The sequence below is a fragment of the Felis catus genome, chromosome X, assembly GCF_018350175.1.
Source record: "Felis catus isolate Fca126 chromosome X, F.catus_Fca126_mat1.0, whole genome shotgun sequence".
Classification (NCBI taxonomy): domain Eukaryota; kingdom Metazoa; phylum Chordata; class Mammalia; order Carnivora; family Felidae; genus Felis; species Felis catus.
In genome coordinates this window covers 34,230,438-34,252,937 of record NC_058386.1, presented here as the reverse complement: position 1 = coordinate 34,252,937, position 22,500 = coordinate 34,230,438, and the positions used below count along the sequence as shown (strand labels likewise).

The 22,500-nt window shown below is 44.3% G+C and overlaps 1 protein-coding gene and 2 long non-coding RNA genes across 4 annotated transcripts in view; 1 reads left to right on the top strand and 2 right to left on the bottom strand.

Annotated features, from left to right (window-relative positions):
* The window catches only part of LOC109496475, a 269,632-nt gene extending 269,217 nt beyond the window's left edge, over positions 1–415 (bottom strand). Inside the window, exon 1 of the long non-coding RNA XR_002739828.2 lies at positions 254–415. This is a non-coding gene — a long non-coding RNA (uncharacterized LOC109496475). The remainder of the gene's footprint in view (positions 1–253) is intronic.
* A 2,028-nt stretch (positions 416–2,443) lies between these two features.
* On the bottom strand, positions 2,444–4,729 carry MID1IP1 (MID1 interacting protein 1). Of its 2 annotated transcripts, none has more exons than XM_004000403.6 (2): positions 4,519–4,729; positions 2,444–4,263 (listed from the first exon to the last, which is right to left on the bottom strand). In XM_004000403.6, exon 2 carries the CDS (start codon positions 3,993–3,995, stop codon positions 3,444–3,446), a length of 552 nt encoding a protein of 183 aa, XP_004000452.1. In that variant the 5' UTR covers positions 3,996–4,263; positions 4,519–4,729; the 3' UTR covers positions 2,444–3,443. The 2 variants fall into 2 exon arrangements, with proteins under 2 accessions (XP_004000452.1, XP_044906870.1); XM_045050935.1 differs by having other exon boundaries at positions 2,444–4,259.
* Positions 4,730–4,888: 159 nt separating this feature from the next.
* On the top strand, positions 4,889–11,849 carry LOC123383400. Its single transcript, XR_006593096.1, has 3 exons — positions 4,889–7,569; positions 9,109–9,234; positions 11,173–11,849. It is a non-coding gene; the product is annotated as an uncharacterized LOC123383400 (long non-coding RNA).
* The last annotated feature ends 10,651 nt before the right edge of the window (positions 11,850–22,500 follow it).

Genomic DNA, 22,500 nt, shown 5'->3' with positions numbered 1-22,500 from the left:
GATGTAGAACATCTCATCAAATGTGACCATCTGGAGGGTAATCGATTGTAATCTGAGCTGTTCCATTTTGCCTGCTTCATCTACCTGTGCCTTCCCTTTGGCCACCAACTGCCACGGAGAAGGGCGCCTTCAGACATCCGTGATCTCTCTGAGGGCGCTGCCCCGCGGTATCTGCGACTTGAAAAATCTATCAAGTCCTTTGAGCGTCCTCAGGAAAGACCTTCTGAAAAATCAAGTCACTCTCTCAGTTTACCTCCGAACGTAAGCCGAATTTAAATAGCGCGAGAAATTGGGGCGCCCGGGTGCCACGGTCGGTCGCTTAAGCCTCTGACTTCAGCTCAGGTCGTCATTTCACAGTTTGTGGGTTTGAGCCCCCTGTCGGGCTCTGCGCTGACAGCTCAGAGCCTGGAACCTGCTTCGGATCCTGTCTCCCTCCCTCTCTACGCCTCGCCCCACTTGCGTGAGTGCGTGAGTGCGTGCGTGCGCGCGCGCGCGCGCAGACGCGCACGCGCTCTCTCTCTGTGCCCCTCCCCCGCTTCGTGCTCTGTCTTCTTTTCTCTCTCTCTCTCTCTCTCTCTCTCTCTCTCTCTCTCTCTCTGTCTCTCTCTCTCTCTGTCTCTCTCTCTCCCTCTCAAAAAGTAAACATTAAAAAAAAAGTTTTTTTAATGTTAAATTTCTTGAGTTTTACCGGGTCAATCTGTGGGAGATTTGGCCTTGTTCTGTCTCATCAACTAATCTTGAATAAAACAGTAGTTATTATCAGTGGGCTGGTAGTTATTGGGCCTGGGAAACCTTACGGGTTCACACAAAAAAACCCAATCCTCTTTGGTTTTGTTATCTGTGTTCTATATACCACAAGAACATTCTGAAACAACTTGCAGTTAGCATCTCCTAAAATTTCTGCGAATTATCTGCCCAAGCTATGCCTTTTTGCTTCGAATTCAGGTTCTCCCTCGAGACTTTGAGAAAGGAAAGAGTTGACCTGCTGTTTTAGGGATGTAACGCAAATTATGCTCTCCCTTCTTCACATACTGCTGGAGAGAGGCAAGGGAGACAAGGGAGACATGAACCAACATTTAGAGCAAGAGAGAAACCTGGAAGCCCCCCTTCAGCAGTGCCTAAAGACACTTCGAGGCGTCAGGCATTCAACAGATCATCTTATGTGATCCTCACTGCAATCCCACAAAATAAGCATTGTAGTTACTATTATCCCTCATTTCAAACATGGCAACAGCATGGATGGTTAAATACTCCTAGTTAGTAAGTAGTAACAAGAGGATTTGAACACACCACTCTCTGATTCCAAAGTCTTGCTGTTTCCTTCCACCACATGGCTTCTGTAGTTTCCTTCCTTTGTTATTTGCTGCTTGCACTTTGATATTTTAAAGGGAATACAAAGCGAGAGGCTGTATGCCTTGCCTTGGGTGCTGTTCCCCTTATCTGTACATATTAATGATTGACTTTCTCTGGCAAAGGCAAGCACCCCGGTCTTGACAGGGTCTTGACACTTCCCCATTTTTTCACGGCTGCTGAAAGCTGATAATAGACTTGAGCTGCCCCCACCACAGAAAACATTTTGCTTTTTTGTTTGTGCTGCAAAATTCTGTGTGTTTTAAATTCAAGCTCTATGAGCTTGGAGATGTCTCCCGACTTCAAGATTAAAACCTGAAGTTGACCGGACACTTACTCCCCCTAAACAAAGAAAGAAAGAAAATGCAAAACACCATCCCAGGAAAGCATCATACTGGCATCTAAGAAATGTTCCCCGGGGCCCCTGCTGCAGCCTTGCTCGATCAGCTGCTGTCCACAGCTGCAGGCTAGCTCACTGAAAACCTGGAAGCCTTGCTGGGCACCGCTTAGCAAAACTTAGCACTGCCCTGGGAACTAGTGAAAAGAGGCCACAGCGCACGTTAGAACACATTTCACTATCTATTAAGACCCACATGAAAAGTCTTGTAAATAAAGACCTGCAAGGTGCGTGCACTAATATTAGCTGCTGTCTCTTTTCTGAGTTTTCACTTCTCAGTAGCCAAGTGAAATTTCTGCCTTTGAAATTAGTTTATATGCCTCTAAACACTTCAGTCGGTGCTTGGGCTTCTTAAAACGTTTAGACTGCTAATTAAGCACTGCAAAAAGCTGGTCGAGGTGGTCGAAAAATGTATGTCCCTTCCCAGATACTTTGAGTATCTATAAACTTCTTGAGGTGTACGGGCCTCTCCGGGGCACTGAATTACAAATAAAAAGCTTGGAAGTGAATCTTGTGGTAGCTACTTCCCAAACCAAACTGAGTACTTACAGAGCCAATTATCCACCAGTCTGAAATACCAGAGAGGAAATAAAATTGACTTTTGCAAAAAAAAAAAAAAAGAATCAATTGAATTTATTTTTATTTCACTACTAGGCCATTCACGGGCAGATGAAAAAGCAACAAACTTTTGTCGAGTTTCGTTAACACATTTGCTTCCTTTATTTTAGAATATAGTCTACATCTGGATTAAAAAAAGTTTTAAATAAATTTAAGACATATAACAACAGTGGAACGCCTCATCATTCTACGTACAGCACGATAGAATGTCAGATGGTTCCATTTCGGATAAGTCCACTTTCTCATAATAACATTATTATTTTCACTGGCTGAGCGGCAAGCTTCGTACAAGCTGGCACGGTGCCAGCTTACACACACTGGGGTGGGGGCGGGGAGGGCGTGGAATGGATGGGGTAGGGGTGCCACAGGACAACTATACAGTGTAACAGAAAATCATTAATCTCGTAGTACCGGTTACCGACAGACAGTGCTGTTTGTGCGCTTATCACAATGGAATCGCCGAAGTTTCAGAATAAGGAGGAGATTTGAAATACTTTAAGACAGGGCCACTGTTACAGAAAGAAATAGTGCAAACAGGAAAACTGATGCAATCCTAGCAACGCTGCGGCCTCCACCAGCCCAACGGCAGGGCGGTACGAGGCTGCGCGCCCCGCCTTCCCCAGCGCCCGGCTCCGGGCGGGCGCTCCCAAGTGTGGCAACCCCGCGCCGCACCCGGCATGGCCCCTTCTCCACTCCTCTCCTCCAGAAAGAACAAACAGAAAAGAAACTCCAAGAAAGGCACAGGCTGAATGCAGGGCGTCAGCCCAGTCCCATCCCCACTAACGTAGAACACAAGCCCCCCCCACCACCCACTGGAGGGAGGGGCGGTCTTTGAGCCCCCCAATCCTGCCTCCCATCACCACTCTCTTCCCCACTTCCCAAAGAGGCCCCTTCCTCTCGGCGGCCCCGCCGCGCCCCCTGCAAGTACGCAGCACCCCTCCCCCCCCCGCCCCCCAGCCTAACTTTGCAGTCCGCCCATCGCCCTTCGCGCCCTACAGCCAGAAAGAAAATAGCTTTGAGGGAAAGAGGGTGAGAGATGGGGCCGGTAAGGGTGCTGGACAGGCGGGGGCGTCCCGGCTCAGTGGCCCCAATTGCCGAAGCCGATCTCCTGCTTGTATCTGTTGGTGAGGATGTTGGCTTTGCGCGTGAGTTTGGAGAGCACAGTGTGCAGCCCGCGCAGGTGGTAGTGGAACTGCTGTTCCAGGTCCTCCTCGCCGGCTTCCGCGCCCTCTAGGTGGCTCAGGTCCACCAGGATGTCCTTGGACTTCCAGGCGTTGCTCTCTTCACTCCCTGCCGGCGGTGGCGGCTGGTGCAGGACCCCCCACTCGATATCGTTGCGGATGGACTTGAGCAGCACGTAGTGGCTGTACATGTCCCGGGAGGGCGCGAAAAAGCTGCCGTTGGCGCTGCCCGGGCCGGGGGCCGGGGGCGTGCGCTCCTCCAGGCATTCGCCGCTGCCGCCCACCTCCACGCCGACATCGTTGTCCAGCCCGGGCTCGGCCAGGGGCACGTCGCGCAGCAGGCTGGGAACCATCACCGTCTGGTCCATGTTGTTCACCGCGCCGATGAAGCGGTTCATGGCATTAAAGAGCGAGTGCTTCTGGTTGTAGGTGTCGCAGATCTGCATCATGGTGGCCGGGCGGGCGCCGAGGCACAGGGACGCAGGGGCACGGGGTGGCCGGCTGGGGCGACGGGCTGCCCGCCTTCACGCGCTTTCCGAGGCCCGCGCCGGGGGCCTGGCTAGAGCCGGTGCGCGGGGATTCCCGGCTCCTGCTCCGCCCTCTCCAACTCTCGTCTCGCTCGCAACCCGGCCCTGCGGGACACGCAGCTCCTCGGAGCTTAGACTCCCGGAAGCTCGCGATGGCGGCGCGTGGTCCGCGGGTCGAGCCCAGGCCTGGCTGGGGGACGGGGACGAAAGAGATTACTCACCCGGCTAGGGTGCCCGGCGGCCCCGCCCGCGCACAGCGCCCTCCCCGGTGCCTGCTCACCCGGGCACCGGGAGCTCCCCTCACAGCCCGGCGGTCCCACCTACTCACCCGCCTAAGCCGCGGAGAGAAGAAAGGGGCTGCCTCCCCACCCCCCTCGCCCTCGGAAAAGCCGCCTGAGTCCCAGCACCCACGCCGACCGGGCAGAGATGGGGCAGGGGCACCCACCTCCTGCTGCTCCTCGAGATACCCTGCTGCTGGGTAGCTCAGCGTTCCCGCTGCTGGCGGCGGCGGCCTGCGGGTGCTGCTACGGTCAGTGGCCGGACTGTGACTGCGGGCGGCGGTAGTGGCGTCGGCCCCCTGCCCATTCCAGGTGCTCAATTTATAGAGCCCCGGAAAGGTGTCGCCGGCGCTCAAGGGCCACCCCCGGTGTCTCCTCCTCCCGCCTCCCGGCAGCGCCAAGATAAAAGGCCCGGGCCGGGATGACCGCGAGTAACACTCTCCTGGCCCCTTCTAGAGTGGGGGCGGGGCGCTCCGGGCCAGCTCCGCCTCTCGCCTGATACCCGGGCGGAGGGAGGGCGCAGTGGCCAGGCCGGGACGGGCCGGGTCGGGCAGGGCAGGGCAGGGCAGGGCAGGGCAGAGGAGGGATGGGGCAGCCGCACCCCGACAGCCCCAAGCAGGACAGCTGAAGGAGGGCCGGACACTGCTCGGGTGAAGATGCAGGCGTCCGGACCGGTCAGGGGGCGGGATGGCGTGTTGGTTTGGGTGGGCCTTGCACATGCTCCCCAAGTGGGATGACTGAAACGCACAGCCCTGGTTGCAAACAGAGCCCCCAACCCTGAATCGATAGTGGCCACGGCCCAGAAACTACGATCCTGGTTTATTATTAGCCGTCGGGGAAGAGGGACCAGCAGCAGCAGCGGCGGCAACTCCATCTCCGGGCTCTTACGTAAGAAGGGTGGCTGGGCATGCCTGGTGCACGTGGACGCGTGGTGTTCCCGCGGTGGCTCTGGCCTTGGCCAACTGCTGGGGGAGGGGAGCCTCGGAGGCTTTTGCCTCCCTCCAAGCCGGGTCTTTCCCAATCTTTTCTGTAACAGCTGCTGCCAGGGATGAAGAGCAACTCACCATCCCATTTGCACATTTTCCCAAGAGATCAGATGTGGCAATGGGCAGCAGTGGCCAAATACCCACTTTTTCCCAAGTCCCTCTACTCGGAGATGGTGGAGAGCCCTGGCCACGTGGCTTTTTGGCTGCCAAAGGGCTAGGAGAGGGTGACAGTAGTTAGGCCCGGTGTTGGGTGTCTTTCATCATTTAACAGAAAAGCAGGCAGGTATCCAATAATATTTTTTGGTGGTGGAGGGGGTGGGGAGTTTGAAATGTTCCTTTCCTAAGATAGTTCTTAAAACACAGGGTCATTTAATAGGGCCTAAGCCATGTACTAAATCTTTGGATTTAACTTTTAAGAGCATTGCACCTTAAATTACACTTTGGGACTCCAAACCACAACCCGTTTTCATTTAGTTTTTTTTACCATCTCGCTTCCCTTGCCATGTCCTTCACTGGCTGATCTCCAACAGTCCTACAGATAATTCAGCAAATTGCTTTTCTCTAAAATCTTTTAGGGGTGCTTTTACTAGAGTGTTTTCTCACAGGACAAGAAGTGCCAAAACAAGGGGGAGACACCTAATAAAGGAGTTTATTTCTTCCACTCTCTCTTTCACTTCGGAGATGTATATCTAAATGTTTTCCACAGCAAACAATCAGACTTGGTGCTTGGACTGACCTGTGGGCAACAGGACCCAAGTCAGTGACCTCTGGAGACAGAGCCTAGCCTGCTGACCTCCACTTTCAGGGCTTATTAGCTCTGCCAGATCATAGCCCATGTTTTTCTATCGATAAAACTGAGGTAATGTCACCTGCTCACCTAGCAGTCTTTGGGAGGATCAGTGGAAAGAAAAATGTAGGGCAAAAAATAATTATATAAATTTGAAGCGCTGGGAAAATCTCCTCCTCCCACTTGCACCATGGAGACTTAGAAACTTTTCCAGGGTCAGTTTCCTTATCAACAAAATGGAGCTTCTCCCATGAGCTATAGGCAATTTTGGTTAAGGTTAAGTAAGACAGTGGATGTAAAAATTATGTAAATTTTAAACTACTTTCCAAAGATTAATTGTACTTACTGAAGGACCTCATCATAGCTAAGAAGTGTTTATGTGAAGAGTCAGAAACTTTAAAAATGTGGAAATGGTTTATGATGAGCCACAGACCCTTTCCCCTAGTGCTTAGGCAGCAGGAGAGAACAAAACAGTTCAGGTTGATTTCAAACCTTGACAACCAGTGAGCTACAAAGAGCATTGCAAGAGGAAAAATCGAGAAAAACACATATCCGGTTTGCAGTAGCTGATCCTCTCATTAATTAAAACATATTTGTCCCCCCATTACAGACCCTCTTGATATTTTAAGTACATATGCCTCTGGAAGAAAACTTCAGATTGAGTTAATTAAATGCTGGAATCCTGCCTCTTTTTGTCTTCGTCCCAGTTCCAACAAGGTGTGATAATAACTAACAGAAAACGGAAATCCAAGTGATCTAGCAAAGAGATCGCAGCAAACAAGCCCGGGTTGAAAGAAGGCCCCTAAAGCCGCCCTTTTGGCCTCCACCCATCCCCCGATCCGTTTCCTTCCTTCCTCTAGTCTCGAGGTCACTCTTAATCCTCCAGTTTTTTACTCCAGTCCCCGTTCTTTTACATTTCTTAAATACTGTAAGAGAAAGATGGCTCATGCACCTGCCTGCAAAACTTCCCAAACCGGGCCTCCTCAGCTCCCCGGTGCCAGCGCACCAACTCACGCCCACCGGAGTAACTCCGGAACGAAAAAGTCCCCGGGCCAGGGCTCCGGGCCCTTAGAATCACCCCACCACCGCCCCTCCAGCTTCAGCCAATCAGATGCCGTTTGAGAATGTTATGCAAATAAGCCTTCGCGCCCCAGCCAGTGAGAAGCCACAGCCCCCTCCCCCCAGCGTCCTCTTTCACCCCAGCCGCGCCGAACTGGCGGCCGCGTCCCTGGCAACTGGCGCGCAGTCAATTTTCCCTCACACGCGGCTGGAAAAAAAAAAAAAATGGTTCCCTGGGGTCACTTGGGAGGGGTGCGGGCGGGCCCTGGCCCGGCCGAAGGCGGCCAGCCTCTCTGGTTGCCCCAGGCATTTTCCCAAATCGAGATCTGGAACTGGCTGAAGATGCTGAGCTACCTGCCCAGGCTTTATTTTGCCTCCGGAGAAGAGTAAGTCGTCCTTGACAAACAACTTCTGAGTACTTGTATTCCGCCAACAGGCTCAAGGCTAGCAGCCCCTGGTCTCTGCTTCCTTCCCAATACGCTAAAGTCTCAGTAGAAGCCTTGTCTGGGGTCTGGCGCCCACCCCAGCTTCTTGGTCCACAGCTCCAACTCTGGAGCTCTTAAGTTCTGCTTCCTAATTTGCACTTTACCTTCTAACTTCAGCAATCAGAAAATCATGCGTTGCTGGCCCATCTCCCAAAAAGTGTCCGCCAGTTACTCCTTCTACTTGTGTCCTTTGGATAGTTGGGAGGAATGGCATTTTAAGCGATGAGAAATTCATAAATAAAATAGAGAGCAAGAGTCAACTGCTCAAAGTAGGCAGATTGGAGAAATAAGAGGTTCAGCCAAACGTTGGAGAGAAGGTGGTATAATTCTAAGGCTAGGAAGCAGCCCAAGTCAAGGTAGTGGAGATTCTGGATTACTTTGAGGCAGAACTTAGAAGGAACCACTTAATGCAAAGTGTCCAAGAAACACAACAATCAGTCTCTTATTCAAGGGCATGTCCTCCAACCACCCACTTATACTGAAATCGCTCCCAACACCCCCACCCAGTGGTCACCCTGGCCCACATTCTTGTCATTTCTGTCCTCCAGTATTAGCTGTCCCTCCTTGGAGCCTCCCCAGGAGGCCGTGCAGCACACCATCACATATTTGAAGGTAGATTCGGTCTCCCTTAAATCCATGCTTCTTCTGACCATCTATCTCCAGGTCCTCCAGTGGTTTTTGAGGTGCTCATCCATCCTGGTCAGTCTTTGGAAGTAGCTGCAATTTGCCTGTAAGGGTGGCATCTTGAATTCATTCCAAGCACCGTCTTTTCTAAACGGAGTGGCCTGGCCACCTATTTTATTGTAAATGGTAACTTTCTATGCTGCATTTATTGCACACAAGTGCTTGGAACTTAGACATGTCAATGCATTTAACTTCACAACAACAGAGGAAGTGAGAAACAGAGAGTTTACATGGCCAAAGTAGCAGCGCTGGGATTTGACCTAGTTTTCTGATGCCAAAATTAATGTTCCTTCTACACTACCCAACAAATATCTATTTCCTTACAATTCCACCTAATTCCACTTTAATGGACTTCTTTTAACAGCTACACCCATATGCTGCTGGTTAACAAAATTTTGTGCAGCTCTTTTTGGACCAAAGCACAAAACTTTATATGTATCTTACTTAAACTTTATCTCATTAGATTTGGCTCATTACTTCAGCCTGTTTCAATATTTTAGGTCCTAATTTTTTGCTCTAATGCATTCAGATCGTAGCCATACACTTGATCACTATTCTATATACTCATCCAAGTTATTGATAATAGGAAAAAGGCAGCACTCGGTAAAGGGCAAAGTTCTATAGAATATTTGGAAAGCTCCTTCAGCTTTGATATCAGTCCATTAATTAGCAACTTTTGCTGTATGTTGTTTCAGCCAGCTATGAATCATGTTAATTGTACAATCACCTAGCCTACATATTTTTTCTTGACTACAGAATGTTATGAGAGACTTTGCTAAAGGCCTTGCTACAGTCCCCAGTTAATGGCCGGTTTTCTTCTGATCAGAGTCAAGAAGCAAGGCATTTTTTGTCATCTGCCCATGGAGGAACCACTGTCGCAAGGTACAAACATGCAGAAATAACATAATAATGTTCTGAGTTAAACTAGGGTGGAAAGGATAACCCCATTGTAACTGTCATTATAGGAAACACCCTTATGAAGATTTAGCTGGGAGAAGAGAGACAGGAAGATGCTAAAACCCAGGAACATGGCAGTAATGAGTCTGTTGGCTGTAAGCCTTAAGCTTTCAGGTTCTGGCATGTCTAAATATGTTGGAGTTAGCATTTTTGTTACATCTCACTTAAAAAAAAAAAAAGAAAGAAAACCTCTTTAGGGGCCCCTGGGTGGCTCAATCGGTTAAGAGGCTAACTCTTGATTTCGGCTCAAGTCATGATCTTGTGGTTTGAGGGACCAAGCCCCACATCAGGCTCTCTGCTGGCAGCACAGAGCCTACTTGGGATTCTCTCTCTCCCTCTGTCTCTGCCCCTCTCCTGCTCTCTCTCTCTCTCTCTCTCAAAGTAAATAAACATTAAAAAAAAAAAAAACAACAACAAACCTCTTTAGCTTTGAATCCAGGAAGCGTAGAGCACAGGAAAGGTTGAGAATACTAAAGACTACCTTTTGTTATATTCTCAGCATTTCTATCTTTGAGAACTTTCTATAGAAAATGAATCATTTAAGTATGGTAGATAAGAAGAGTACATGACTCATTTTATGTTTGCTTACCTACCATCTAGGGGCATCTCAATTGGGTTATTCTTGGAACTCTTAGAATTCCAGGACCTTCTTGTACCACTAGCATAGGAGGACACAGGCAAGGGGGTAGAACATTTGACTGCAGAACATAGAAAGAACCATGAAGAGTGTTCTTCCTTCACTCTATCCTGTTTAAGTGTGTCCATTTGGTGAGTTTAAATTATGAAATTAGATTCAAAGTTTATAAATTATAATGCTAAATTAACATAGGAAAAAAGATATAAGTGTCAATATTTCATAAGTTCAAGTCCTAACCTGAGTGATGTATGTGTGTGTATGTGTGTGTGTATGTGTGTGTATATATATATATATATATATATATATATCCCAATTTGTTGTTTTATATATATAACTTTTATATAAATTTTATATAAACATATAAACATTTATATAAGTTTTATATAAACATATATAAGTTATATATACACATTATATATACATTTTTATATATTCTTATAGATACATACACACCCCCTTTTATTGAAGCTACAATATCATAAATACAATATTATCTGATAGAATGTGTCAATAGTTTCACACCATAGTTTACTCTTCTAACCCTACTAATAAAAGAAATTGGACCTGGATGAGGTACACTGACATTGAGCTGAATTCACCTATATCATATTAGGTCTAGACAGAGCATTTAGGCTAATCTCATAATCCTGAGCAAGAAGAAAAGAATAGTGTGGCAAACTAAAGCCCCCACAAAATTAGTCGGCAAGAGATACATTTGGAAGCAAATACAACCCATAAGTCCCTCCAGCCATAGAAGACCTTAACAAGAATAGGAAAATTAATAAACCACTGGGAAGATTTTAAAAAAGGAACCTGCAGTGCAAAGAAAGCAAAATTTGAACAACAGCAGCAACAAAATACCAACCAAACACACCACTGGAGAGTGAACAAATGAACCAGAAACAAAACAGGCATGATGGAATGTTAAATTACTGCCATAGAGCGAAGGGTTTAGATCCTCACAGAGAGAAGCCACCAAGAGTTAAAGGAAATAGAGGGGGAATGTTGGGAATAGGAGACAAAGACAACACAACATGATCATAACTGATGTCACTGACGTAGAGATCTCAACAAGTAAAATAGAAAACAATTCAGATGTGATACAGAAAATTGTCCTTCGTAAAATGTGTTCATCTATAGGTTTAATAGGCACACTGCATACCAGGTAAAATTATTCTGACAAGTTGACGTTGAAAAACAAGCTAGTTACGTTTTTCAACTTCAAGGAAGAAGAACAAAGTCTTCGAGTATCCAAGCAGGAAAGGAAGTTACCAAAAAGACGGTGGTTACAGGGGAGGGTAGAACCAAGCCAGCTTTACAGAAACATTCCACAACAGGAGACAATGGAGCTAATCGGTAAGTTAGTCAATGAAGTCTAAAACCAAACTGTGCCGTTTACCAAAGGAAGACACCAACATCTTCATGGTTTTCAAGCTGTTTTTTCTCGACTTAGAAGAATCTTTTAGGAACTAATATTTTCTATTGCAGACTCTCTTTTCTAAAATTCAGTATTTCTTTTTGTGTCACTTCAGTCACTCCTCAAAATTCAAGTAAAGTTAATTGTAACATTTCATTTCAAGTAACATGTATAATAATGCTCTATTCATTTGAGTGCTAGATGCCATGTACATAGGTGTGTTCAATTTGTTAAGCTGACACTTACATTTGAACACTTTCTTCATAGATGTTGTACTTGAATAATTGCTCAGAAATTTCATGTATGCAGAATTTTCTGAGAGCGAGAGAGAGATTGTCAACAGTCTGATCTGGTGAGTTGGTTTGGAGTCAAATGCTCTCAAGGGGCGTGGGGGTGGCTTGGTCTGTTGAGCGTCCGACTCTTGATACCCCTCTGGTCATGATCCCAGGATCATGGGATTGAACCCTGCCTTATGCTGAATGTGGAGCCTGCTTAAGAATCTCTCTCTCTCTCTCTCTCTCTCTCTCTCTCTCTCAGTGCCTGGGTGGCTCAGTCAGTTAAGCATCTGACTTTGGCTCAGGTCATGAGCTCAAGGCTCATGTGTTTGAGCCCCGCGTTGGGCTCCATGCTGCCAGCTCAGAGCCTGGAGCCTGCTTCGGATTCTGTGTCTCCCTCTCTTTCTGCCCCTCCCCTGCTCACACTCTGTCTCTCTCAAAGAATGAGTACACATTAAAAAAAAATTTAAAACAGTATTTTTCTATAAACCCTTTAAATACTGTTTCTAAAAGTGCAGTCACACAGCCCATTTATGAATGCATATCTGCTTCTGTTATGCTGTTCTTTGTTATCCATCTATGACAGATGATTTGAAAAACTGGAAACATGGTATCTACCATTCTGTCTGTGAAGTCTGCATTTCTTTAACCCTAAAGATAAAAAAGTTCATGTTAGTGGAGTTCTGAGAGTCTCCTGTGCACTCCTCTACACCCTGAACCTGGCCAGAGGAACATATTATTTATCTATAGAGTATATATTGATTATCACACTACTGTGCAAAGATTATCCCTGCCAGTTGGGCCTGCCAGGATTGGACTTCAGGTCACCATTGCTCCTGGGAAGTTCAAAATCCAGCTGGGGCACATGGTCAATTTCCTTTTTTCCTAAGTGGCTTCGCAACTAGGAGAAATTTGGAAATAAACTCAGTGTACACCATTAATGACCACCTTGAACTTTGTTATAATTATTGTTGCCTTCCTAGGAAAATATTAAACAAGGAAACACATGTTTTCCATCTTTAAGATACAGTGTCTTGTGTCATTGCATTGTGTGCAAAGCAGGTCATTACCTTGGCTGGAATTATAAAGTGTGTACTCGTGGTGTAGAGTTCAGCCAGCAATATTCGTCATAAATGTTTATTTGGGGCTACGTAGTGTCTATAGAAATGACTTTCTTGGTTTCTGTTGAGGGGACTTAAACATCATTTCAATCCTGTTTTAAAACAGTAGCAAATGTAACTGATCGTGCTGGAGTGGTTCACTTTAATGATTAGATCTGGGGGTTTTAGAAAGAACAACCTTCATTTACATAACAAAACAAGTGTAAGAGAAAACATCAGGGCTGGGTGTTAAAACATCTTTTTCCTGTTTTGTCTCCTTCACTAGAAGGAGATTACCCACACCACCGGGCTTTGGATTCAGGATCCAGAATATTCCAAATTGAAGTTTCTTGGGAGTCTGTGAAACACTGAATTAAGAAATTCTGAGTGTGGGCTTAGTGTTTGTTCATTCCATCCTATTTTTTTTTCCATTTAGTTTTACACAGCACAATCACCTTTGTTAGATCCAGGTTGAAGCAAATTGGATGCCATTAAGAATGGCCAGTTCAGCTGCTTTTATAAATGTTGTTCTTGACCTACTGTAGGGACTATGCCTTTTGTATGTTCATCCAATTGGTTCAAGTACTTCACATGTCTTTGTTCCATTTGTGTAATTCCTCCATGGCCAGAAAATAGAGTGCTTGTATTACTACCACCTAATGTCATGTTTATTTAAATTTCTATTTTTTATTTATTCAAGCAAAGGCATTAATTTGCCTTCCTTCTAGAATACAATCCTTGACCTATGTCCCCAGACTGAAACAGTCTCCTTCTCCCCTCTTCCCTCTTTCCCCCTCAAAAGGGCCAGAAATTGAAACAGAGAAATGCTTAATGGGAAGAGGATGCTCTCCCAATCCCTAACCATTTTTGGAATCCTTCTGGAACCCACTCAGAAAATGTAAGCTGTGTTAGGAGGTCAAGTTCACCTACAAGATACCATATAAGGGGATAAAATAAATTAACAAAACAGAAAAAATAAACCCACCAAACATTGCAAAGTAAGTGATTAATTCTAAAATTATGACTGCATTCTTATAAAGGCCATAGAAACATCCAAGTAAATTTGTGTTATAATGCCAAAGTCAGGTAGAAAAAAGTTTTCTCTAACAAACTCTCTACTTACTCAAGAAGGTGGCAGGCCACATAATGTGAAAAGAGCCAAGTATCTGGAGTCACACCTGTCTGTCCCCTATCTGCCGCCCGCCAACCCCCCCCCCCCCCGCCCTGCACACACCCCCTCAACCCCAGGGTGTAAATCACCTCTCTGCCACTTCCTACCTTGTGAGCTCAGAGAAAACACATACTCTATGTAAGCCTCAGTTTTCTCACCAGCCTCATGAGGTATACACCTGGGGTGCTTGGGTGGCTCATTCTGTTGAGCATCTGACCCTTGATTTCAGCTCAGGTCAAGATCCCAGGGTTGTGGGATCAAGCCCCATGTTGGGCTCCACGCTCAGTGTGGAGCCTGCTTAAGATTCTCTTTCTCTCTCTCTGTCTCTTCCTCTGCACCTCCTCCCTGCTAGCGCTCTCTCTCTCTCTCTCTCTCTCTTTCTCTAAAAAAAAAAAAAAGATGCAGCATACAGCTTACAGAATATCAGGCATAGGGTCGGCAGTAAGTATGTCACCCCACAGTGATACATCTCCACTGTATATTGCATGTCTATATCACATGGATGTATATGAGAATTATGAATGTATTCTCAATCTCCAGATTCATGTCTTCCTTACGTTCAAGTAAGTTTCCCGTAATTTTATCACTGAACGTCTTTTGTTTTCTCTGGATTCTCTATCCTCTTCTTCTGGAGTTTAATGTCTGCTTTTGTCTCTCATAGCTGTCACTTTGTTAAAAGTTAGTTTCATTTATTTGTCCTTTTTAAGTTTGTATTGAATAGTTTCTCTGAGCCCATCTCCATGTTACTCACTTCTGGTATTAGTAATATCTATTCTACTTTTTGTCTTTCATATGTGTTTTTTTCCAACAATCTCAAATACTTCATGAAAAAAAAGACTTTTTTAAAAAAAATGTTTATTTATTTTGAGAGGGGGAAAGGGCAACGAAAGAGGGAGAGAGAGAGAATCCCAAGCAGGCTCTGCACTCTCAGTGCAGAGCCTGACTCGGGGCTCAAAACTCATGAAACTGTGAGATCATGACCTGAGCCAAAACCAAGAGTTGGTCACTTAACCGACTGAGCCACCCAGGTGCCCCTCAAAAACGATTTTTAAAAATCATGGTGAATATGCCAATATTTGATAAAATTGGATTGGGTTGTTCATTATTCTCTATATTTTTCTGTGAGCTTGGTATTTTAAAAATAGACTTTATGTTTTTGAGTAGTTTTAGCTTCACAGCAAAATTGAGAGGAAAATACAGAGAGCTCCTGTATACCTCCTGCCCCCAAACATCCGAAGCCTCTTCCACTATCAACACTTAGCACCAGAGCCATACATTTGTTATAATTCGTGACCCTACACTGGCACATCGTCATCACCCGAAGTCCATAATTTACATTACAGATATAGTCTTTATATCTGTAATGGTTTTGTTATTATCTCTATTTCCTGAGTCCCTCCAGCACACTTTATATCTTTTTCTCAGCATCTTATCATCCCTTACTATCTCTTCCTTGAGCCATTTTCTTTTTCAAAAACAAACTTTCTGGGGAACTTATTTATAATTGTTCATTTCTTCTTAATTGAGAACAGCTGCATTTTTCCAGTTGCACATTTTTTTTCTTCTTCTTTACATCGCTCTTACCCTCACATAGGACCCGTCAATGAATTGTACTGGCTCGAATTTCAAAATATCTCCAAGATATGATCCCATTTTACCACCACCATCCCCACCCCCTCTTTGCAGCTAGGAGAGGTCAGCTCTAGCCAATGACATGAAAGAGGAAACTTCTCCATGGCTTTCAGGAAAAACTTTTGTGTGATTGTTGCTTATTTTAATTTTGAGAGAGCAGGAGTGGGGGCGGGGGCAGAGAGAGAGGGGGACAGAGAGAGAAGGGGACAGAGGATCCGAAGCAGACCCTGTGCTGACAGCAGAGAGCCCGATGCAGGGGGTTGGAACCCAGGAACTCATGAGATCATGACCCAAGCCTAAACCGGAAGCTTAATCGACTGAGCCACCCAGGCGCCCCAGGAAAAACATTTATTTAAAAGAGGACAGACGACACTGGCAAGTGCCTTTTGCTTTTTTCTCACTGCCCTTCGTCCCTTCTTACTGTTGGAAAAGCAGCTGGTGCTTCGGATACAGCTTCCGTTTATCACCATAAGGAAGAGGGCCACATATACCAGCATTAAAGCATGAATCTGTAAGAAGCTGGCTGTGGATGACATCTACGAGCATCTCTATCAGCCATAAAGTGTCTACCTACATATTTCCTGTTACATGAGAAAAATAAATTTCTATTTAAGCTACTGTGGTCAGCTTTCTGGTACATGCAGCTGAACACCGTCTTGACTGATGAACACCGTGTATACAGTATTTATTAGTTTCCTGTGCCTGCCATAACAAAGTACCACGGACTTGGTGGTTTGAAACAACAGAAATTGATTTTTTTTTCACTACCCTCGAGTCCAGAAGGCCAAAATCAGGGCATCGGCTGGGTTGCTTTCTCCTAGAGGCTCTGAGGGAGAATCTGTTCCATGTTTCTCTCCTGGTGCCTACTGGCTGCCAGCGACCCTTGGCATCCCTTGACTTGCGTATGCATTACTCTAATCCCAACTTTGGTCTTCTGCTGACCTTCCCCTCTGTTTTTTTGTCTTGTCATGTTTTTTTCTGTCTCCCATGAGGACAGCAGTCATTGGATTTTGGACCCACCTTCATCCAGGATGATCTCATCTAGAGATCCTTATCTTCTTTACATCTGCAAAGACTCTTATTCCAAATATGGTCACATGCTGAGATTCTGAGTGGATGTATCTTTGAGGAGGGGCACCGTTTAACCCACTAAGTGTGCCTGTATACACCTAAATGGGGTAGTATGTACGTAGTTTTATTGTAGGGCAGTCCTTTTATTTATGTTTGTATTTATTCATATCGTACTTTTTTACTTGATTCTTCTTTCTGTCTTCCCACATCAGCTACACCCTTAATTCATGTTAATGTATTGTGTATCTTTCTGTTCTTAACTACAGACATCTAATCCCATACAGACAGAATTTATACACACACACACACACACACACACACACACACACAGAGTATGGGTTAGCTATTCTGCATAATGAACTACTCCCAAACTCAGTGATTTAGTATGGCAATTACTTATTATAGTTCATAAAGCATGAAATTGGGATTTGGTTACTTTTGGCTGGGCTTGCTCGTGTATCTCAGGATCAGCTGAGGTCTCTGTTCTAGCTTGGGTTTGTCTGGAGTAGCTTTTAGTTTTGCGAGAGTGGCTCTGCTTCCTATCTCTCAACCTCCTCCTGGGACCAGTGGGTTAGCCCAAGAATATCCTTCCCATGGAGATAGCGGAAGTACAAGCAGGCAGATCCGACCACACAGGCTCTTTTTCAAGTGTCTGCTTGTGTCACATCAGCTTACATCCCATGGGTTAAAATCATCATCAGTGGGCATGGAAATCCATTCCATCTCCTGACGGAAGAAACTGAAGTTACATGGCAAGGGCCTGGATACGGGAAGGAGCACAAAATGGGGTCCGTTAATGCAATCTATCTCATATATGGATATGATAAACAAACACATCCGCCTTCATTTGGGGAGTGTTTGCCTCACAGAAATAGGACCGTATTATGTAATTTGTTTGCATCTTGTTTTTCTTAATGTAACCATGGAAATACCTCTAAATCATCTTTTTATCTCTGATTCAATTTTAATTAGCTGCATATTATTCCATCTTGTGAATCTATAATTAACTATATAAGATATATTTTTAAACTATATATATATAACTATAATATAGTTACTATATACAGTTTTATATATATATATATAACTTTCTTGATGGGTATTCAGTTAGTTTCCTATTTTGTGCTCATTCATTTTGAACAGTACAGAAAAATCCCTTTGGGGTGGTTTTCCAGGAATGGATGTCCTGGGCCGAAAGATATGTTTATTGTTAATTTTAGTAGAAACTTCCCGGCGGCTTTTCAAACGAAGCTGTGCTACTTCACTTTTACCAGCAATTTATGACATCCCCCCCTCCAACATTGCTGACAAGAGGTGTTGGCTGTGCTCTTTATTAATCTTTGCCACTTGTGCGTAAAGTGACCGTGGCTTCTTTACTTTCCATTTCTCGAACTATTCATGAATTTTGGCATCTTTTCGTATGATTGCATTTCTATTACAAGTGTGTTTATACCCTTTTCTCGGTTTCCTATTGAGCTGCTTCTCATTTTCTTGTCAATTTGTAAGAGCTCTTTGTATATTATAGAAAGTATGCCTTTGATGGTCTTATGGGTTATGTCTCTTTCCGGGTCTTTGTGTGTTTATTGACTTTGTTTATGGTATCCTTTGCCATGCAAACATTTTGTTCAAGGCTGTTGTTACTGTTTGAATATTTATCAAATTAAATGGTTTTAGAAACACTGCTATGTCAGCTAAGCTGGTGTAATCATCAGGAGGTGGAGTGGGGGAGAGGGATCATCTCTTGACACAGCCTGGAGCTTCCTGCAAATCCTCAGTGCATGCAAAAGAGAAATGAAATAGGGCATTTCAATTATACCTTTACAAAATTGAAAAAGGAGAGAGATAAATGAGAAGTCACAGGTAAAGAACATGTGATTGAGGCCCCAACAACTGTTATTTAACAGAAAAAAAACCCACTTGGGTTAACTAGAACCAAAGGAGGAGCTCAGCTAGCCCCACCGTGTTCATTTCCTAGGACTGCTCTAACAAACTGCAGCAAACTCGATGGTTCCAAGCAGGAGAAATCCATTGTCTCACAGTGAAGTCAAGGTGTTAGCAAGGCTGTCCTTTTCTAAAGGCTCCGAGGGAGAACCTGTCCTATGCCTCTCTCCTAGCTTCTGGTGGTTGCTGATAATCCTCGGCATTCCTCAGCTTGTAGGCACTTATTCCAATCTCTGCCTCCGTCATTGCGTGGATTTCTTCCCCCTGTGTTTTCCCATGGCCTTCTTAAAAGGACACCAGTCGTTGGATTTAGGGCCCACTATAATCCATTATGACTTCCTATTAACTTAACTAATTACATCTGCAAAGACCATATTTCTAAATAAAGTCACATTCTGAGGTTCTGGGTGGATATGAATTTTTTAAGGACACTATTCAACCCGGTACAGTCTGCTCTCTGCCTGCTGTTCCCCCACCAATCACATCAATCCCATGTGCAAAATACATCCCCACTGTCTTGACTCATCCCCGCATTAGCTTTAAATCCAGAATCTCGTCTAAATATCAAGTTATCGAAAAGCTAACAATCTCAAAAAGTTCCAAATCTCATCACGTAAATCATCTAAATCAGGGATGGGTAAGATTTGGGGCATGATCCACCCTGGGGCTAACTTCCTTCACATCTGCGGACCTGTGAAACTAGAAGATAAGTTATCTGCTTCCAAAATACAATGACAAGACAGGTATGGGATAGAAATCCCCATTCCAAAAGGGGGAAAGTGGTCACAGAATCTAGGATCGCCTCAGTGGAGAGCCTGAATCTGTAGGCTCCGCCATTGAGGCTGAGGTATCTGGCCCAGATAGAGTGGTTCAGTCAGCCCCACCTCCAACAACTGTCCTTGCAAAGTAGATACAATTTCGAATATGTGTAGGCAAATCTATCTTTTCCTTTACAGCTTCTGTGTTTTTAGTGTGAGTTGAAAATGTTTCCCCTTTTTAATTGTCTAATTTTGTGTTTACATTTTTTAGAGCTTCTGAAATTTATTTGTCATATCATGGGAGATGGAGTCCATTTGAATTTTTTCCAGATGGATATTCTATTGTAATGTACCGCCTATTTTAACAAATCCATCCTTTTCCCAAAAAGTGGTTTGAACTATGACTTTTGCCATTTATTAATTTCTCAGATCTATTGGGATATAATTCTTGGCTCTTGTTTCACGCCGATTACTTTGTCTCTTCCTATGTCAATATTATATTGATTTGATAAAAGTGGCTTTTCAATATATTCTGATACTTAGTAAAAGACTTCCCTCACTGACTTGATTTGCTGAATGTGTCTCTTTTTATCCTCCAAAAAGTTCATGTGAGAGGACAAAATGAAAGTATACAGCTGCGCCAAACATTTGGTAACCACTAGCCAAAATTAAATTAAAAATAAATTAATTAAAGTGAATTAAAATTAAAATTAGCCAAAACCTGAATGAAATAAGTAAAATTAAAAATTTGATTCCTCAGGAACACCTGAGTGGCTCAGTCCGTTAAGGGTCTGACTCTTGATTTCGGCTCAGGTCATGATCTCACGGTTCCTGAGATCAAGCAGCCAGTTGCGCTCTGTGCTTCAGAGCCTGAATGGGATTCTTTCTCACTCTTCTCTCTCTTTCTCTCTCTGCCCTTTCCTGACTCACTCTAAATAAATAAATAAATAAATAAATAAACATTAAAAACCATTTCAATTCCTTAGTTGTACTGGTCACATTTCAAGTGCTCCACAGCCACATGTGGCTGGTGGTTACTGTATCGAACAGTTCAGAAAGAGAACCTTCCCATTGTTGCAGAACGTTCCATTGGACAGTGCTACTCTAAAGTATCTGGCTTTTTTTTTGTTTTTGAGGATGATTCTTCTGATGTAAATTCTTCCCCCAGTTTTTGTTACATGTTTATTTACTTCTCTTCTTCTACATGTGCAGGTGGGGACTGGTGGTGATACGAGTATCTACATATAGGCTATGTAGTATATCCTTCCTTCATTTTGCTTATCTTTAAATGGTGCCACTTCTGCAAAAGGCCACTACCTGATAATAGTGTGAAGAGTATTTCTGCTTCCATCCATGATGGCGTAACTGGAAATGGACTTACCCTCCCACCATAAAATACTGTACAACTGGAAAAAGCCATAGGAGACGATTGTTTTCAGGCTTTGGACAATAGGCAGTACAAGAGTGTGACCATTCAGAGACTGGAAACCAAGGAGATGAGCCTTAAATTCACATGATTTTTCTGCCTTGGGGTACTTTTTGGATCATGGTGCCAACCAAGCAGAATATGCCAGTCTCATTGAGCTGAGGATATCAGAGTTTGGGGTAGCTGGAGCATATGGGATTTTTTGAAAGTGTACCAGAGATGAGGGAGGTGAGCAGAACAGGACCTAAATAGCCAATGTAGTCTTGGGATTTAAGAAAAAAAGTTGGGGGACTCACACTACCCAGTTTCAAAGATGACCATAAAGCTACCAAAATCAAGACAGAAATCAAGGCATAGAGAAGGACAAATAGTTTGATGAAACAAAATGTAATACATGAAGTTAATATAGATACACAATTGATTTATGATAAAGAGGCCAAGACAATTCAAAGAGAGAAAGGAATGTCTTTTCAAAAAGTCCCACCAAAACAAGCGGTTATCCTTATATTAAAAACAAACCAACCAACCTTCCCTCACACCATACACAGAAATTACTTCTAGATGAATCACAGACCTAAGCACACAATCTAAAATTATAACCTTCTGGAATAAAAATCAGGAGACTCTTTCTGACTTCAGGGAAGCAAGGATTTCCCAATCAGGATGCGAAAGAAATGTATCATTATACATTGTAAATTGGGCTTCACCAAAAGTAAAAAGCTTCCAGTCACCGAAGGTCATTTAAGAAAATGAACAGGCAAACAGTCTGGAAGGAAATATTCGCAATGTATGTGTCTCACGAGGTGCTTCATCCAGAATTCGTAAAAAAGGCCTTCAATAATAAAATAATAAGCACTCCAATTTTAAAATGCATAAAATACTTCAAAAGACACTTCACAAAAGAAAACATATGAAGGCCAATAAACACATGAAAAGGGAGTCAACATCATCAGTAATCAGAAAAATGCAAATAAAACCACAGTGTGGCACTGCTTCAACACCCACTAAAATGGCTCACATTTAAAAGTCTGATAAAACTCACTTTTGGTGAAGATGTGGAGTAATTGAAACTCAACCGTGCTGTCAGGAGTATAAAATAGTCCATCCGCCTCGGAAAACTCAGTTTCCTGTGATGTGAAACACACACCTGTGCTATGACCATTAATCCCACTCTAATTCATTCAAGAGAAATGAAAATGTACGTCTACAAAAAGACTTGTGTAAGAATGTTCGTAGCACCTCTATGCATAACAACTCAAAACTGGAAACCATCCAAACATCTATTAACTGCAGCCTGGGTAAATAAATGAGCCATATTCGCACAATGGAATATTAGTCGGCAACGAAAATGAATGAATGGCTTCCACTCAGAACAATGAATCTCCAAGACGCATTGAGCAAAAGAAGCCAAACACAAAGGAGTACAGACTCTGTAATCACCTCGATGGGAAGTTCAAGAATGGGCAGAATTAATCTATGGTGATAGAGATGAGAACAGTGATTGTTTAAGGGGGAGGGTGGGAGGGGTTAACAGTTGATTAACGGCAATGAGGCACAGACAGCTCTCTTGAGTGATGGAAATGTTCTGTTATGTTCTTGATGGGGGATGGTGATTAGAAGGAACACTGTGGTGGGGGGGGGGGTGGGATGAAAGGAAGTAGTCTGTGGTGGCCTGTGGCTTTAAATCAGGTATGATGGCTTAGAAAACTCTGTGGTCAAATCTGTCTCTCTTCCCTGTGGGTGCCCCCATCTTCATCAGCTCT